Raw genomic sequence first — 18,598 nt, forward strand, 5'->3', positions numbered from 1 at the left:
TAATAAATTATAAATTCTGTCCTCCTCTTGTGTTACAAAACAGATCGACGGGATATACATATATACATACATATATAAATTCTGTCCTCCTACATGTCTTCAGGTTTCTCTTGTAACTCTAGCGCCATATAACCGAAGGATAGATGTATTTATAATCCAAAATTTTGTCCTAATATATTTTGGTTCAGGGATCTTAATTAAGCAGTGAATATAACTAGAAGTAGATATTCAAGTATTAATGCTCTGAGATATACAACTGGCCAGTACCGTTTATAGCTCCACTACTAGCTAGATACTAATAAAATAGAAAAAAAATGATGATAAATACCTATGTATGTACGTATATACATAACCCTAGCGAGTACAAGCTAGGGACACCCTACTAAATATATATATACACGTGTGTGTGATATAAGACATGCAAGTACCTTAACTTACATATACATATAACAACAACATATAATAAATAAATTAATGAGACAAAACAAATGGCTAGTGCCGTATTCTAAAAACTCAACCCATGTTCAGGTGACCAAACTGAACACAGGGCGGCTAATCTCACCTTCTCCACAAGAGAAAAACGCAACCCAGTTGGTCTTCGGCAGCTTTTGTCCTCTACTTTCAAAGTTTAGTCGGTGAGCTCACCACCCTCCTCTTATCCTCACCCCTACTCGATCTTTTCTCTCTCTTTTTTCTTCAAAAAGAAAAGAAACCTTGATCAAGCTAGCTTGCTTTAATTTTTGTGAAGAGGTGAAGGTTAGGGTTTTGATGGCGGGCGGTCATAGATCATTTCATGGCTACCAAGATCAAGAAATGATCTCTTTTGGAATGATGAGTCAATCCTCTTCTTCTCATCCCAAGCATGAAAATTCCATGTAACTTATTTGTCACTTTTATATGTTGTATCTTTTTGTTTGAAGTCAGTAAGAGCTAGATATAGAAAACCTTATAGTACATGCATGACTCAGTTTGTTATTTTCATTTTTTTTTTAAATTTTATGTGTGTATATCCTTTAGTTTAAGGTTCCACTTGTTAGGTAGGAAGAGTTTTTTGATTAATTCTGTCTTTTTCGCCAAAATTAACACTTTGTTTGAATGAGTTTTTTGATTAATTCTGTCTTTTTCGGCAAAACTAACACTTTGTTTCATTCAAACACTAAAAATCTACAAGTTGTGATCATGATATATGTCCTTTTACACGTGATCAAAGTGAAGGCCTGGAAGAGCAGCTTGATCTAGTTCGTAACTTGATTAATTTTACACTGAGGCCGGTATTATGTTTGCTTTGATATTTAACAGGCCAAAGGAGGGAGGAAACTATGACATAGGGGAGTTGGATCAATCTCTTTTCTTGTATTTTGATGGGCATGATAATCCATCAGTTGATCAAGAGCATAAGCGTAAGTATCTTCGATCAATTACTTTTTATCATCTTCTTATATTTGAATTTGATTTTATAAAAAAATTTCCCTTTTTAAGCTAATCTAATTGCATCTTGAATGGTTTATGTTAATTTCCTTCGATTTAGAGTCATATGGAAGTGATAGTTGTACGAAGTCAAGTTTTTCATAATTCAGAGTAACTTTTTAGGGTTCCACAAGAGAAGTACGTAGATATGTGATTTAGTTTTCTTGAGCGTCCTAATATATATTTTTCTTATTAATTTTTGAGTTTTTCCTAATTTGCAGGAACTATAAGTTCATTTCCCCCTCTCTATATTTAAACTTGTACTTTGTTACGTATGCAAATATTAATTCTGAAAGTTGCACCTTCAGAAGGTTTAATGCTTGCAGGAATTAATTCATGTATGCAGAGACTCTTAACATTTTCCCTTCTGAGCCCATGAATATAGAACCATCAACCAAGGTTCGTATACACACATAAATGTGAATCAAATTAAACTAATATTATTCAATCTATTTAATTAATCCTTCATTTATATCCTAAACTTAGTCTTTTCGCTAATCGTTTTTTTTCAGGTTGATCTTGGTTTACTCCCTTCAACAAGCAATTCTAATTCTCAGAGATATAATATTGAACAACCAATGGAGCGTGATAATCCAAGAGCCGTTTCATCTTTGGCTGGAAAAGGGAAAGATATTAAAACTTCACTAAAAGTACAGTTAGAACATGCACTTTAATTTATATCATGCATAAAAAAAAATTCAGTGACCCAATTAATTAGACATATAATTAATTATTCTTCCCTTCTGCAGAATGAAGAAAAGAACAAGAGCATAATAGCAAGTTCAGATCAAGAAGGGCCTAAAACCCCAGATGCCAAAGTGAGTCAACTAAATGATATTTTATGCAATTAAATCAACAAATTATAATAGCTTCATGATTCTTCTTGGTACAGACTTTGAGAAGGCTTGCTCAAAATAGAGAAGCAGCAAGAAAAAGCAGGCTAAGGAAGAAAGTAAGCCAACCAGATGAATGAGACCTCTCGTCTGAAGTCTTAACCTACCATATTCTCCTAAATTTTGTTTTTTATTTTTCTTTCCCCAATTTACATTTTCCCCTCTCTTCTTTTTATTTATTAATTTGACAGGCTTATATTCAACAACTTGAAAATAGCAGGATCAAGCTACTCCACCTAGAACAAGAACTCCAAAGTACAAGAACTCAGGTTAATTTCATATATATCTTCAACTCCATTTACATATATACTTCTAATATATATTATCTTATGCAACGATATATTTTTCTTAAACTTTGGTTTAAACCCCATTAATTGTTCTGGTATTATATATCTTAAAAATCTCTGATCTGTTACGACAAAATTTCGATTCATGCATGACGGTCTTAATTTTACATTTCTAACGTACCATATATCTCTTGTTGCCCTAATATTTGACCTGGAATTAATATTCGTCTTATTTTTCTTTATAATACTTAATTAGTCTATGCTAATTGATATCCTAACCACCATTTACTTCTTGTAATTAATTAGGGCATGCTCATCAGTGGAGTAAACCAAAACCTTCCTCCAAACCCAAATGGGCTCACCTCAAGTACTAACCTTCCAAACCCTAAAACTTCATATATTAGTACTGTTATACATATTTAATTTTTAACTAACCCTTCCAAAAAAAAATTCCCTATAATATATAATTAGATGCAGTTGCATTCAACATGGAGTATGAGAGATGGAAGGAGGAGCATCATCAGATGACGTGTGAGCTGCAGGCTGCAGTTCAAGAGAACCTCCCTGAAAGTGAGCTTAGGGCTTATGTTGACAAATATTTGGGTCATTATGAGAAGATGATGAAGCTCAAGAGCGTGATTGTGAAGCTTGATGTGTTTCATATAGTTTCTGGGATGTGGGTTTCTCCTGCGGAGCGCTGCTTCTTGTGGATTGGAGGGTTTAGGCCTTCTCAGATTCTCAAGGTTCTTAATTTTATAGAAATCTTCATGGAACTTTATTTGATTAAATTCATTTCTTGGTATATTTATCCCTTATAAGTTTGAGGAATTTATCATATACTTCTTAATTAATTAATGTATAGGGTTTTGAGTTCATTAAAAAGTTATAAAAATCGCTTCATTTATACAATGCTTTGTAGAAAATCAGTATCATTTATTAAACATAATAATAAATTTAATAACAAAATATTTTTCTACAGTTTTGATGGAATTAATAATAGTAAAAGTTGCTATGTGATAGTCAATTTCACACATTTTTTTCCAATTTTTTCAATATTATCTTCACATAAAATGATGGGATTATAAGAAAATATAGTAAAAATTGCAGCTGTATATATGAGAAGGTTTCTTTACTTGACAAGTAATATTGGTTTAAAGCAAGATGTAGATGAAGAATGTTTTTATTTTTATTTTTATTTTTTACTTTTTGTGAGAAAAATATGAGATGTAATCACTTCACCTCCTAGTGAAGGGATCAAGCTCGAGGATTTATTTTCCACATATTATTGACAAGTATTTTTTTTCTTTTTCTTTTTTTGTTGGGGGGGGGGCTATCAAATTTTAGGTGCGGAAGATAAGGAAACTACGATCTAAAATGGTGAAAGGTCTCAGTTAATAGGACAGTTAGGTGTTCTTTTTTCTGCCTTTTTTTTATTTTTTTATTTTTTTCTGGATTAGTTAGAATGGGATTTTATAGGTGTGAAGACTTTGGCCTGGTTCTCTTGTCTTAAAGTACTATTTCTTCATGTTGAAGCTGGTAAAGGGTAGTTGGTGATGAAAGATATATGATTTAAGCTGGGTTAGTTAAGAGTACTATTGAATTTGGGAATATTATTTGGATTAGTTCAGAGTACTCTTTGGTTTCAACTTATGGTTTTTTTTGTTGTATAAGGGAAGTTGTTTTCTTAATGCAATAAGAAAGATGATGAAAGTGTTAAAGAGGAGTATGTTATTGAAATTCCTTCTTTTTAAAAAAATGTTTCACATATATGTATTATATTTCTTCTTTCTTACTTTGTTTACCCCTACTAGCAGTAGATGACTTCTTTTGAACTTCATATATTTTCTGTAATTAATAAAGCAGATTTTCTGGAATATGAGAAGGAGATACACTAGAAATTGAGCATCCAGAGATTCAAGTAATATTGATATGTGCAAATAGAAAGAGAGATTACATAAGTATTTATACTTACGTTTAGCGTTAGAATAAATATGTTAAACAGGCATATATTATTGGATAAACTTGAGTTAAAATATTACAGTTTAAGGGGGGAAAACATCTCACCCACTCATCATATATATTCTATCTTTTTTTTTAACTGAAAAACAGGGTGAGAGGTCCTGATGTAGACGGTAGGGAGCGAACCTTGTCGTCACCATCCAGGCTACATCTGCCTTGTTTCCATCCTTCCAGGGCTCAGGCTATAGAAGAGTGTGCTGATAAACTTAAGACAACACAAATAATTACAATACACTATACTAGATACTTCAAAAGGATAGCGAGTGAATCCTGCTTAGAAGTTGTCCGTTGCTATGTTTCCCGCCCCTTCTTTAGCTAGCTCCTTTAGACCGAGATCAATGGCAGCCTTGTGAAGAGAGGCGGCCCTTCTACTACTAGATGCTCCTGTCTAGAACAAGGTAAAACGAGCAACATTAGAGGTATATATTGTGAGGTGAAATATGGACATCGTTGATATGAGGTTGTTTCTACTATTCTAAATCCACCACCAGCAGCAAGGGAGGAGAACCCTCCAGAGGGCTCTAAGCTTCAAATTAGCCAAGAGGTTGGGCTTGGCAGAGATAAGATGGTCCACTTCTTGAGGCCAGTTCCCAATCTGCTCGTATGGGATGAGGACTACCCAAACATTTCTAGTGAAAGAGCAGTTATTAAAGAGATGGTTATGAGATTCAGTTTTAGTGCTGCACAGAGAGCATATGGGGTCTCCTGTCCATTCTTTCTTAGATAGGTTATCCTTAGTATTAAGTTTATGATGACTCAAAATCCAAAAAACCCTTAACTTTGAGAGGGACAGGAGATTTCCAGATAAAATTTGAAAGATGGTAGGTGGTACCTCTAAAGTTGAGAATATTGTAGAAGGACTTGACTGAGAACTCGTCTGATGAGAGATGAGGCCATGTTATACCATCTTGGACTAATACATCTGGTGGCTTGGTTGACTCAAGGAGAAGGTAGAGCTTGGTGATATCAGATCTCTCCTCTGCTGTGAATCCTCTTCTGAGAATTGGGTGCCATTTCCAGGTGTTATGGATGAATAAACCTTGAGAATATGTAGAAGTGTTGTGGGAGAATGCTAATTTGAACACTCTAGGGAAGAGACTGGAGAGTGTTGTCCCCCAACCATTTGTCCTGCCAAAATCTGCAGGTGTAACCAGCTCCGAGAGTCCAGCGGACCTGGAAAGGGTCTTGAATTAAGTATAAGTCTTTAATCAGATTAGATGTTGAAACTTTTAGGGGATTAGATACAGGGTTGGAGTCGTTTACAGAGTAAATGGAGAAGATGACTTTGCTGATATAAGACTTATTGTCAAGGATTTTCCAAATCCATTTAGAAAGCAGAGCAAGGTTGAATGGTTGCAAGTTAATGACACCTAAACCTCCTTCACTCTTAGCTTTACAAACTCTACCCCAGTTGACCAGACATTTAGGTTTAGAGGACTGCTTGTAGTCACCCCAAAGGAAATTTCTTCTGATTTTATCAATAGCTTTGATGAGCAAACTTGGAAGTTTAAAAAATGACATGTAATATAAAGGGAGAGAGGATATAACAAAGTTTATGAGAGTAAGTCCTCCACCAATAGACAGAGACTTGTTTTTCCACAAAGCTAACTTCTTAGAGAAGGAATCTAGAAGGGGTTGCCACTCCCGTCTAGTGAGGGTACCTTTTTTGAGAGGAAGACCAAGGTATGAGAAGGGAGGGAGCCAATAAAACAGTTAAGCTTGTTTGCCAGATGAATTCCCCTACTAGGGACTATGCCCAGGTAGTATAGACATGACTTGTAGTGATTAACATTGAGACCTGAGATGTTGCCAAAAATGAACAAGATAGTTTTAAGGGTAATGATGTCATTATGATATGCTTTACAAAAAATGAGAGTGTCGTCTACAAATTGAAGGGTTCTTATAGAATTTAGCTCTCTTTTAAGGTTAAGATCAAAAAGGTCTCCTGCCTGAATACTAGTAGATATCATCTTGTTTAGGACATCCACAATCAACAGGAAGAGCAAAGGAGAGAGGGGGTCACCCTGTTTTAGACCTCGATGGCATTTGAAATGGGTGGTTGGAGAACCATTTACAAGGACTACAGATTTAGCTGAAGAGAGGATGTGGGATATCCAGAGGCACCACCTGGGATTAAAACCTCTGGCTTTAAGAAGGGAGAGAAGGAAGTCCTAATGAACACAGTCAAAAGCTCTGAAAAAATCCACTTTTATCGTACACAGTTCTTTTTTGCCAGAAGAGCGACAGTTGATCATCTCATGAGCCAGAAGGATTAAGTCAAGAGAAGATTTGCACTTTGAAAAGCAGACTGAGATTTGTCTACCAAAGATGGAATGAGAGGCTTGAGCTGGTTGGCTAAGCTTTTGGTGAAGATCTTGACTGAACTATTGATAAGGCTCATGGGTCTGAATTCAGCTGGAGAGCTGGCCCCTTCCTTCTTAGGAATGAGACAGATAAAAAAGTAGTTGATGTTATGAAGAGGTTTTGTATCAAGAGTGTAATGACTGGATAAAGGATATACCATCTTGATAAATGACATGCCATTTTTCTGAAAAAATGAATAGGGAGACCATCAGGCCCTGGGGATTTGTCTGGGTGTAGGTCAAAAACTGCATGCTTGATTTTGTCTACTGAGGAGGATGAGTCCAAGGTAGAAAGGTCTACAGGAGAGGGAGGATAAAGATGATTCCAATTGATACTGAATCTGGAGGCTGGTTGAGCTTGGAAAAGATTAGAGAAATAGTCATAGAATGCCTGTGTTATTGACATCTGACTCAGAGGAGAGAATAGTGTTATTGATGGAAAGGTAGGGAATGAAGTTGATCCTCCTATGGTGAGAAGCAATTCTGTGGAAAAAAGTTGTATTGTTATCTCCTTCTTTAAGCCATTGGATCCTAGTTCTCTATTTCCATTTAATCTCTTCAGCTTTGGCCAGAGAAAAATGGAGCTCTCTAAGGTTAACTCTGTATTGGAGTTCATAATCAGAAAGGGGTCTAGATTCTTCTAAACAGTTGAGATGATCAAGATCATTTAGGGCCTTGGATGCAAGCTGAGAGTTGGATTGAAGAACGTGTCTTTTTCACCATTTGATCCTCCTCCTGATGAGTTTGATTTTAAGAGGGAGGGAGGCTGAATGGTCATTGTGGGATGAGAAGGAGATCCAACACGACTGAATAAAAGGAAAGAAAGAGGGAATGGTAAACCATGATTTTTCCAATCTGAACACTGGCGAAGGACTGAGACCACCAGAATATAGAATAATAGGAAAGTGATCCGAGCAGGGAGATTAATAAGCAAACTAAACCAGAAATGGGAAATGGGACTCAAAATCATGGGATATGAGAAATCTGTCAAGCCTAGCTAGAACTGGATTGGCTCTTTGGTTAGACCAAGTGAACTTTCTACCACTGAGAGGAAGATCATGGAGTTGGAAGGAGTCAATGAGATAATTGAAGGAGTTGATATCTCTAATGGAGCCAGTCTACCACTTCTCTCATCTAAACTTAAAGTCAAATTAAAATCTCCAAAAACTACCTAAGCCAATGACGTGGATTGCTTAATCCTGGATAATTCCCACCAGTAGACCTCTCTATCGTCTTTATCGTGAGGAGCATAAACAATAGTGGCAGCAAATTTCCAATTTGAAGGTTTGTGGATCAGGAAGACAGTAACTGAGAATATACCAATAGACGATGATGTACAGGAAAATAATGACTCTTTCCAACCCATCAGAATACCCCCTAGATTCCGTGGCATCTAAAACCGACCAAGAGAATATACTGCTACTCCCCAAACTATTGAGGGTTCTGGGAGAGATGGAAGAAAGTTGTGTTTCTTGAAGACTCACTAGGTTTATATTTGCTGACTGAATACAGACTTTCACTAATCTACATTTAGTAGGATTATTTAACCCTCTCACATTCCATGAACCAAGCTTCATTACTTGATATGGAAGACAACTTAATGCTAGAAACCATCACAATTAGGTGGGGTTGGTCCCGACTTTTTCCATAGCTTGAAGATCTGAAAGTCCTAGGGGATCAACTGGCTCTTGGATGCCGCAATTAATAGCAATGTCACGGAGTTTGTCTATGCAGATTGAAGAAATAGGCATAGATGGGGTTAGAGATTTACCTTTATTTCCACCTGGGGGGGACTCCTTTTCATGAACGCTATGTGCTTTCTGTGAGGCAGGTGAGCGAGCATCCTTTTTGAGGACTTCCTTTTGGACAGTTTCTTAACATGCTCGAAGCCTGAAGGAGGGTCTGATGATGAGACGACATCCATGGATTCTGATGAGTTGTTGATGTTAACGGGAGGGATTTGGTTGTTGGAGAGCAGAGGAACTGTTGAAGCTGCGGGCTGATGAGGAAAGGCTAAAGAGAGCAGTTCCCAGGAGTCTTTTGCAATCTTGATAGGGACCCCCTTGAAGACGACCTCAATGAACTTAGCTGGGGCTACTTCACCTAGAGAGGTCCCCTCCCCCCCGACATCCATGACATTTTTCCCTTTGTGGTCAATATGGATGGGGACTGATTCTATATTCTAGTTGGTGGTTGCTGCTGCTGCTTGGTTTGCTTTTGTCGATGATGGGTTGAGGGAGGGAGGAACTTTTGATGAGGATGATGGTTCTCCTTCTTTCCTAATAAAATGCTCAAAATACTCAAGACATTACCTTTCTTTTCCGGCAGTGGTTTTCCCACTCCCTAAGCTGAACAGATCACTCCATAGTGTGACTATCATCTAGGGAAGAATATCGAAAGATAACAGATCTTGGGATCTCAGCAGTGTCCCGAACACTAAGCATAGCTTTACGCTCTCTGGTATTAGATTTGATCATGACATCGTCTGAGACAGTGATAACGTCTCCAATATCCCCTAACAACTGCATGTTAAAATCTGAATCCCATAAGTGAAGAGGGAGACCTAGAGTCTCAACCCAGACATACATAAATTTTGGAAGAACTTTTAAGGCCCCTTTGCTCAGCCCACGGGGTAAAGACTCCTCCAAAAGTACCCATATCGAAGAACTCCTTGGAGCAGGCGATGGCTAGGGTTTCGTCGTTGGGAAACTGAATGAAGAAAGCCGAGGGGGAGGAACACTTGATCTTGTATGTCCATCTATCCACTTTGAGGTGGTACTCCAGATTCTCATTGAGTTCCGAAAGAAGAAGGGTTGCCCACTTGGAGTTCAAAAAAACCATAACTAGAATACTCCTTCATGTTGTTGATGACTGAGGGTGGCAGCTCGATGTTTGGGATGAACAGAGGAAGGGGAGAAGGAGCGGAGGGGATGATGTTATAGAGAGGAGGGTTGTTCTTGCTAGGACAATAGATCGAAGTGTGCACAACTCTATTGCCAGCAAAGCATTTGAAATCTCCCAAGGTGCAGTTCCTAGCTATATGGAATTTGTCACCACAGAAAAAACACCTAGAAGGTTTAGGCTTAGGGGGAGCAGAGAGGGGGGTTGGGATGCTTGGGTCTCTTTTTGTTGGACACTGTCTTCCAGCCTCCTTCATGGAGGGGGGGGATACCCTTTTGGGAGGAGGGAGGGGTGGACAGAGAGAGGAGGATGAGTTAATACCCTTAAAGAGGTCTGTGAAAGAGGAGTAAAGTGGCGGAGAAGAGGGAAGTTGCTAAGGTTTGGGAGTGATGGAAGGAGGAGGAGGAGGGAAGGAGAAAACTGTGGGTGGTTGGGAAGGCGGAGGGCCTGTTTTGGGTGGCACTGTGGGTGGATTGATGGAAAGCAAAGGAGTAATTGTGATGTTACTATTGTTGATAGAGACTAATCGCCGCCTGGATGAACGTGCTGCCATGCACCTTTTCGCCTCTTCGATCGCCTTTTCGCTTCCATCTCGCGAAAAAGGTTTTCTTGATCTGGTGAACTTTATACTTTGAATTTGGAATTTCAGTAATTGAATCCAATTCTATCATACGAGCATCTACCTGGGATTTGAAAAATTCATTATCATAAAAATTGAGAATCATAAATTTCATAAAACATGAGAATCATTAATTTCATCCAAAAGATGGTATTTATCATAAAATTCATGGTAGTATGAAATAAAAGTAGTTAATTTTATTTTAGTTGATTCTCATGAACGATATTCTGAAGTCATGTATCACTTTGGTGAAGATTAAACTTTTATGACTTTTTTTTCTCTATTACAAATGTTAGTTCATTTTTTTCTGCAAAGCCCCCAACAGTTCATGATATAGTTTTGTTATCATTACACTGGATATTATCTCTGATTTTACAAATCTGTGGTTGTGTTTGCTTAATTAATTAGATTGTATCAAGACACATTGAGCTATTATCAGAGCAGCAACTCTTGGGAATCTGCAGTCTGCAGCAGTCAGCACAGGAGACAGAAGAAGCACTGAGCCAAGGGCTTGCAACCCTTAACCGGTCATTGACGGAGACTGTCGTCTCCGATGCTCTGAGCTTCTCCTCCGACATTGCCGGCTACATGGGTCAGATGTACTCGGTTGCCATCAACAAGCTCAACAACCTTGAAGCTTTTGTTATACAAGTAAGAATTACTATATATCCAATACTACACACAATTAATACATAAACTGTAAGTTTCATAGGCAGTAACTATGTATCATGTACTATTCAGGGTTCTGCGTAAAATATCATAAACTATTTTGTTGCAAACATACCAAAAGTTTCTACATTAGCATAAAATGTCACTAAGGATGGTTTTATGATAGTACCTGAGATCTAGTCCTTGATAATTATATAACAGTAGTGTAAAGTCCCTGATATATAGTTAACAACTTTATCCAAAAGTTATTGACGTGGCTTTATAAAATATAAATAAAAATTCATGATATTTAGTTCATGAATAATTTTTTTTTACAGTATAATACGCCAGTCAAGCGTCGTATCGACACACAAGCCTGTGATTACTCGTTTTAATTATAATCCTGTACTTTTCTTTCTCCCCTGCTGAGCGTTTACGTGCCAAAAAAGGGGAAAAAATTAAGAAATTTCAATTGCAAATTTGCAGGCAGACAACCTGAGGCAGCACACAATCCACAGGCTTCACCAGATACTAAGTGGTAGACAAGCTGCGTTGTGCTTCTTGGCGATGGAAGACTACTTTCATCGTCTTCGAGCCCTCAGCTCACTGTGGATGGCTCGTCCAAGAAACTTTTAGACGTCGAAAAGATTTGTAGAGAGATGTACAGATGCTGTCAGTTCTTTCTTGAGGAAATTTTGTAGATTAGAAACCAATGACAGTTACAGAAGAAAATACTGAATACATTTTTGCTGATTGCATGTTACTTTAAAGGGAATTAAGGTCATAGAGGATCCCTTGAAGAAAATCATATAAGAGGAAGGATAAATAACGTGTAGACTTTAAAATCGATGATTATCGCATCGATACGATTGTCTGTTTTATTGATTCGTAGGGAACTTATTTCGATCTTACTTCTTACATCATTTGTTGCATCAAACACAATAAGGGAAAGAAGAAAAAAAGAAGAAAAAAGACATTTCATCAGAAGGACAACTGTCTTCACTTGAATACAGTGGTTGGCAGCGATAATCGTTTAACTGCAGTTCAATTAGTACAGCCAATAATGTGCTGATTTAGTAATTATAATATATGGGTTAAACTTCATGGAATGTCATGTATCATTCTCTCTTTTCTTCCCATACAGTATTTTCCTTTATTGCCTAATCAAAGAAAGAGCAACCCACCGCAAAAATCACAATACAAAGACAAATCTTCCATTTTTGTCAGCACCAAAGTGAATGAAGAGAAGAAAAAAAATTTTGTAACTTCAACAATTTTCAGCTACATTTCTGGATTCTCCAACAGAAAAAGTGCTGAGATGAACTCTACCCATCTATTACATGCTGAACACCCTCCCTGCCATGCTTTTAAATTCGGTATACAGAGTAAAACAGGCACAAAACAACTGTGGCCTGCAAAGAGAAAATGTAACAAAATTAAATCAAAAAAAAGTTGTCAAGCGGCCACTTATTAATTATACCATCTGGGATCTGAGGTCCCCAGCAACAGAACTCCCAGCTGTGAATCGTAACATATTAAGCACTTTCAAAATGTGGCGTGTGATCATGTTTTCTAAAATGCTTCTGATTGTTCATGCTGCATTCTTCGCCTTTTGTTTCTGCTTCTTGGAATCAAGAGAAGCCAACCCACCGCCCAAGCCTGCAGGAGTTTGGCTGTCAGCCGATCTATTTGTGTCCTTGTCACCAATAACAGCACCATTTGGCGTGGGGTTGTCACTAGGATCCTTCGTTTCAGATGAGTGGGCAGTTTCTGTAGCTGTTGAAGTATTGTTGATGATGTTGAGGAGTTGAGCGAGTGGTAGAGGTTGGACGGGAGCAATATTCTGGCTAACAAGGAGACCTCTCGCTGCTGCTTTCTTTCGAGCTTCAGCAGCAGCGCGGCCCTCTCATCTCTTCCTCGAGGGACAGTTTCTCAATAGGTTGGCATTCCTGCCACCTCCGCCGCTTGTGGCTTGTAATGCTTGTATTAGATTGGGATGAGCCTGTTAAAAGAATGGAAAGGGAAAAAAAAAGTTAAGAGCATAGGACCTCTTATACACCCAAGTACACAAACAGGGTATGGAGGGCCAATGAACAAAGGACAGAACTTCCTCACATGGCACACTAAAACTCAAATATCTGCATGTAATTGTTTCATGATCTAACCAATAACTATAAAGTTACAAAATCTAATTATAATTTTCCCATCAGTTTCTCAGTCCACAAAATTATTGGCTCTACATGATTTAGCAACTCTCCAACCCATGGCAGCATCATCCATATTAATCTCAATGTAGTAACATCACATAACCTAGACCAGCCTTGTCACTCACGATTTAAATCTAAATCAAAATCCCAATAACTAGATTATTCTTCTAACTTTTTGTTGCCTCACACCACTGGTCTTCACCTCTCTGGCCAGGCTAATAGTATTCCTTATTTATATGCTATATCTTTACAAAGTTTTGTGTGTGCACATGCGTGTTTGTTATATACAAGCATCCAGCTCTCTTTCTGTACTTGCGGTGAGTTACGGTGAGTTCTCAAAATTAGTTTTTTGATTAATTAAGAATGTACAAATTTAGTTGACATCATGAGTTACAGTAAGCTCTCTGCTACACCCTTTTTTCCTCACATACGTTGTTAAAAAAAATTTCTTCGTACTTCAAGCATGTATTGTATCATGCACATATCATGTGCACCAGAAGACTAGTATATCATGAAAAAACAGAACATAAAAGAATGTACCTTCAGAATATCAATAGCCTTTTGGGCAGAAGCCGAATCCAACTCCTGACCTTTCTGTTTCTGTGCTTTAACCTGCCATGGAAATAACACATTGAATCATAAAAAGAGTAAGGTAAAAAAAAACAATTTGAATGCTGCAGGTAATCCTGAGCATTTGAAGCTTTGAACATTAACTTTCATTTCTATTGAAGTGGCTGATATATGCATTTAGTCAGATCATCAGATACAGAATTCCTAGGACCAACTAAAATCTCAGGAAATAGAGCATTTACATAGAAATGTAGTATTATTTTAGAAAGTAAAATTGCAATTACTGATTAGTACTGTACCAAATTCATACAATATACACAAAAATCAGTTTCATGGCAGGTTTTGGAAGATAACGTGTAAAATTTGTGGAAACTGCTGTTTCAGTTTAACAATAACTGAAACTTCATTTAAACCCTGTTCCGTGAGTACAGGTTAAACCTGGCAATAATTATGTAAAAATATCATTAAAACATTCTCCAGTAATTTAGCTATCTTAGATCAAATTCTCAACATTCTCATAATATTAAGCATGTTTCCAGCATACTCATTAATTTTCCAGTGATTCATTCTCCTTAGTCACCTTCCAACAAAATACATTTTCTCATAAGTTGTATAGATTCCCAACAAACTTTTCTCTAGAATTCCAATTGATAAAACATATTTTCATTTCCATTCACACTTTTCAAAATTATGTTTCTTCCACAAGTAAACCACATTATATTTGCATGGTTCCTTACGAAAGAAGCAAAACACTATAAGTTAGAGACTTCAACATGCTGACAATATAAGAAATGCTAGTTACCTGCAGTTCACGCATCTTAAATGTCTTCATCCAATTCTCTGACTCTCGCGTCCGTGAATCCTCCTCCCCGAGTTGTTTAGAAAGTATATCATAGTTTTTTTTCTCATGCTGTAATAAGAAACAAGAAATTCTTACAACATAATACAACCAACAACAAAGGCCAATAGCCGTGTACTTGGAGTGACATGCCTGAAGAGAGAGCTTGTAGGCTCCCATACAGTTGAATGCAATTGCAAGAGCATGGTAACAAACTGCGGTTTGAATATGTTCTGGACCAAGAAGCCTCTCGTTCTTCTTTAAGGCTTCCTGCAAGTACCTCAGTGCAGCATCCATTTTCCCAAGATCCTGATACATAATTGCAATGTTTATATAAGTTGCTGCAACATCAGGATGGTCAGGGCCTGTTGATAGGCTCAACAACAACAGTGTTCTGGACATGTGACGTAAAGCCAGCTCTGTTTGAGTGAGGCCGTGATAGAAGAGAGCCATGTTTCCATAACTGAAAGCAACATAACAATGGAGCAACTTGGTAAAAGATAAAGAGATTCAAACAATAGAACCACCAAAAACACCAAGGATAAGACAAAACCTGTGGGCTGTATCAGGGTGATCAAGGCCAAGGCAATGCTCATTGATGATTAGCTCTTTATGCTGCTGCATAATGGCTCCAGCCAGGTCGCCTGCATGATATAAAACCATGGCAAGATACCTGAAATTTCAGATGTGTACACCGTCAATGAAAGTGTGAACCTTTGTCATAGACAAGTAAATCTTTATCTTCTGCACACAACTGAGAGGAGGGAAAATCTGACAGTATCAGTTTTCTAACAGATGACCACATGCAGATTAGAAATAGAGAATAGATCAAGTGCTGAAAACACATAGCATACTTCCTAAGGCGAAAAGTTGGCGACATTCTGGATTAATGCAGATCAAAATTTTGGATATTCCTCCAGAACTTTATGTATGCCTTGCAATCATCAAGATAAAGAAATATAACAGGCCAAAGCAGACTAAAGAGCAGAAATTCTAAAAAAAATCTTGGCCACAATGTCAGATGGCCAGCCTAAGTAGTAGCATATAGGGCCTTATAGAACATAACCCTCAATACCAAGTTTCTCCCTAATCATAGCCAGCTCTAGCAAAAACAATATTAAACGCCCAATTTCACTATTTCAGCAGTTCATTTAGAACTGCCTCTATATATGATATTAGTAGCAATAATTTCAAATAATAGAGTAAGCTAAAAGTAAAAATAGGAAAGACGTGGAATAGGCTGTTTTTCCTTTTCTTAAGTACTTTATGTTCAATCACTAAAACTCTAATATTACATGGAGTTATATACCAAACATTGTAAACATATATAAAATATCACACAAGTAATTACCGGCAACAATTAGCAACCTCTCTGTGCATCGGACCTGTGACCTGTATCAATTGGCTTCCAACTTTTAGAAACATCAATGCTGAAATGCTGAGGTACTACAGAATGTAGACAGGAACAGACAAAAAATAGCTTACTTGTTGAAGTATGGAAAATGCTTCAGAAAAAAGAGTGTAGGCTTCATTTAATAATCCCTATAAAACAGGAAACATTTTAAACCATAACATTCATAACTGGATATGGAGCACAGTGCAAAATGAACATAAATGAACACTTTCAGAAGACTGATTAGTTCCAAAATTTTATATGACGCATAATTTGCAATGGAAATGGTATGCTAACTGCTAAGATACCTCAGCAAGCCGATTTTTCCCTGCTGCCATTATATCCCTTGCTTCTGAACAAAACGGAACTGAATGTTTAACAACTGGCATGAGGTCTAGAACATCTGAACTTTGAAAGGGTGATGCAGAACCAAGATCATATTTCCGTGATGCAATTTTTATGCCTACCTGTTAGAATTCACGAAAATTGAGAATAGATAATATTTAAAATGTCAATCTGAACTAATCAAACATGATTATACTCATCAGATATAGCAAAAAAAGCAATTACATTTAAGACCAATAATGATCCTAAACCAGCTCAAAGAATCAAGCACGGAGTAGGTGAGCCAAAAAAAGATGATTTACTGTGTGAAACTAAACTTGGATAAGATCATATTTGATATCTTCGGCATTGTGCACTAGGACAGTAAGATTCTATTTGATATCTTCAGCACCATGCACTAGGAAAAAGGTGTACCTTTTGGCAAAGATTTCGGATAACTGAAACCTTCTTTACTCTTGACTTTGCATCCTCTGGTAATTCAAACTACATTTGATAAGAAGAAATTTAGACAATTTTATATATGGAAGTATATTAATAGAGGATGCCCAGGGGCTCAATCCTGGTTCACACTACCTGATACTTAGATTTTGCAAATTCCTGAATGCATGACCAGAGTCCTTCAGAAGTCAAAGACATGTATGCGGATTGACTTGTCCTAGAAACTGTCCCATAACTCCACTTTGTTTGCCTTTTACCTGATTTGCGTGCAGACTGGACATCTGAGTGGTCCTGGAAATCAAAATCAAGTATCAAGTGATCTGCAGGTTAAACTTTAGAAGAGAGAATCAGGGAGGCAGCAAATGAGAGGAAGGATACACATGTTCCATGCAGAGTGTTTAACAGACAAGTAATAATCATCAAAGTAGAAATGGTGGTATGATCATGCCATAGATTATTAACCATTTGTTATGTGGCAACTACCCATCCCCCAGGCAAGGGCAATGCCATTCAGTTTTAAACTTATGAAAGTGGGAGCCAGCCTCCAAGAACCTTGATACTAGTAATAAAAAATGGCATGTTATACGTAGTGTGGAGGGATAGAGGAAGGGACAGAGGGGCAGAGAGATGCAAGGCGGTTAAAATATTTAACAAAGATTTCACAGTTTATGTTAGCATAATAATGAACCTCTACTGTAGTTGGCATTCAAGTACTGGAAATCAAGTGTACACCTATGGGTTATGTCACTCTTACTTGAGGTACTTATGCTATCAGATTGAAGTATCAATAAGCATGCATATGATGGAAGAACAAGTATCCCAAACTATGAAAAGTTTCACTAGCATGCACGGATACAAGAAAACATATAGAGATGCATTGACATGAAGACCTAGAAGCTGAATGTTGAAAGATGCAGGTTTTGCAAATTTCAAGTACCTTTTGAGGCTTTGTTTGCATACAGTCAGTAGCACCTTTCTCAGAAGGAGTCAATATAAGTCCAAAAAAACAATTGAAGAAATGTGAGATAGCTGGTGCAAGATCATGGTCCTGGCAGTCCCTAAGAGTATCCTGGCCAAAAATGAAAGAATTTCATATTAAGATGATAACTCCATGAGTTTATTATAATGGTATATCATAGTTATAACTGTCTTACAAGAAATACTCGTTAAGGCTATTACATCTCAATATATCAAGTTCATCCACTAGGGATTAAATTCTTGAAACAGAATTTCCACAGAAGATAACGAACATATAAAGGCGGATCTAGATTTTAACCAAGGTAGGGCACGTGCCCCCTTTCATAGTTGTCAATTATACATTATATCTAATAAAAGAGCATATTCTCAATCTAAAAAGTAAATCCTAGTTATCTTCCAGTTCACATGTTTTCAATCTTGCCCTTTCTTTTTCTGGTAATCTTGCATCTTCCTTTAATATTACCCACTAAATATGTTATCAGGTTAAGAAGCAATATTAGTTTTGAACTTCTATCAAGTAATAAACTTAAAAATCAATACTTTGTTGTCTAGACATTTCAAATGGTTCAGACCATCTTATAATTTTTTTTTTTGTTTCTTTTGTTTCTTTTTTTTTTTTTTTTTTTTTTTTT

At 37.1% G+C, this 18,598-nt stretch overlaps 2 protein-coding genes across 3 annotated transcripts in view; one reads left to right on the plus strand and one right to left on the minus strand.

Moving 5' to 3' along the window:
* LOC109846575 (bZIP transcription factor TGA10-like) lies at nt 825–12,366 on the plus strand. 2 transcript variants are annotated; one of them, XM_020415826.1, is made up of 11 exons: nt 825–875; nt 1,300–1,400; nt 1,814–1,866; nt 1,980–2,117; nt 2,217–2,285; nt 2,360–2,419; nt 2,552–2,629; nt 2,954–3,014; nt 3,119–3,390; nt 10,958–11,200; nt 11,684–12,366. In XM_020415826.1, the coding sequence occupies exons 1-11, from the start codon at nt 829–831 to the stop codon at nt 11,831–11,833; spliced, it is 1,272 nt and encodes a 423-aa protein (XP_020271415.1). In that variant the 5' UTR covers nt 825–828; the 3' UTR covers nt 11,834–12,366. The 2 variants fall into 2 exon arrangements, with proteins under 2 accessions (XP_020271415.1, XP_020271422.1); XM_020415833.1 differs by lacking the exon at nt 825–875 and having other exon boundaries at nt 1,301–1,400; nt 1,794–1,866.
* The window catches only part of LOC109846565 (clustered mitochondria protein-like), a 20,686-nt gene continuing 14,520 nt past the window's right edge, over nt 12,433–18,598 (minus strand). Inside the window, exons 20-30 of the mRNA XM_020415815.1 lie at nt 17,926–18,057; nt 17,124–17,279; nt 16,965–17,033; nt 16,514–16,672; nt 16,298–16,354; nt 16,164–16,204; nt 15,366–15,485; nt 14,966–15,275; nt 14,777–14,884; nt 13,945–14,016; nt 12,433–13,199 (exon numbers count right to left, since the gene is read on the minus strand). Coding sequence (XP_020271404.1) covers nt 13,104–13,199; nt 13,945–14,016; nt 14,777–14,884; nt 14,966–15,275; nt 15,366–15,485; nt 16,164–16,204; nt 16,298–16,354; nt 16,514–16,672; nt 16,965–17,033; nt 17,124–17,279; nt 17,926–18,057 — 1,320 coding nt within the window. The 3' untranslated portion in view covers nt 12,433–13,103. The remainder of the gene's footprint in view (nt 13,200–13,944; nt 14,017–14,776; nt 14,885–14,965; nt 15,276–15,365; nt 15,486–16,163; nt 16,205–16,297; nt 16,355–16,513; nt 16,673–16,964; nt 17,034–17,123; nt 17,280–17,925; nt 18,058–18,598) is intronic.

This window comes from Asparagus officinalis, chromosome 1 (assembly GCF_001876935.1).
Source record: "Asparagus officinalis chromosome 1, Aspof.V1, whole genome shotgun sequence".
Taxonomy (NCBI): Eukaryota; Viridiplantae; Streptophyta; class Magnoliopsida; order Asparagales; family Asparagaceae; genus Asparagus; species Asparagus officinalis.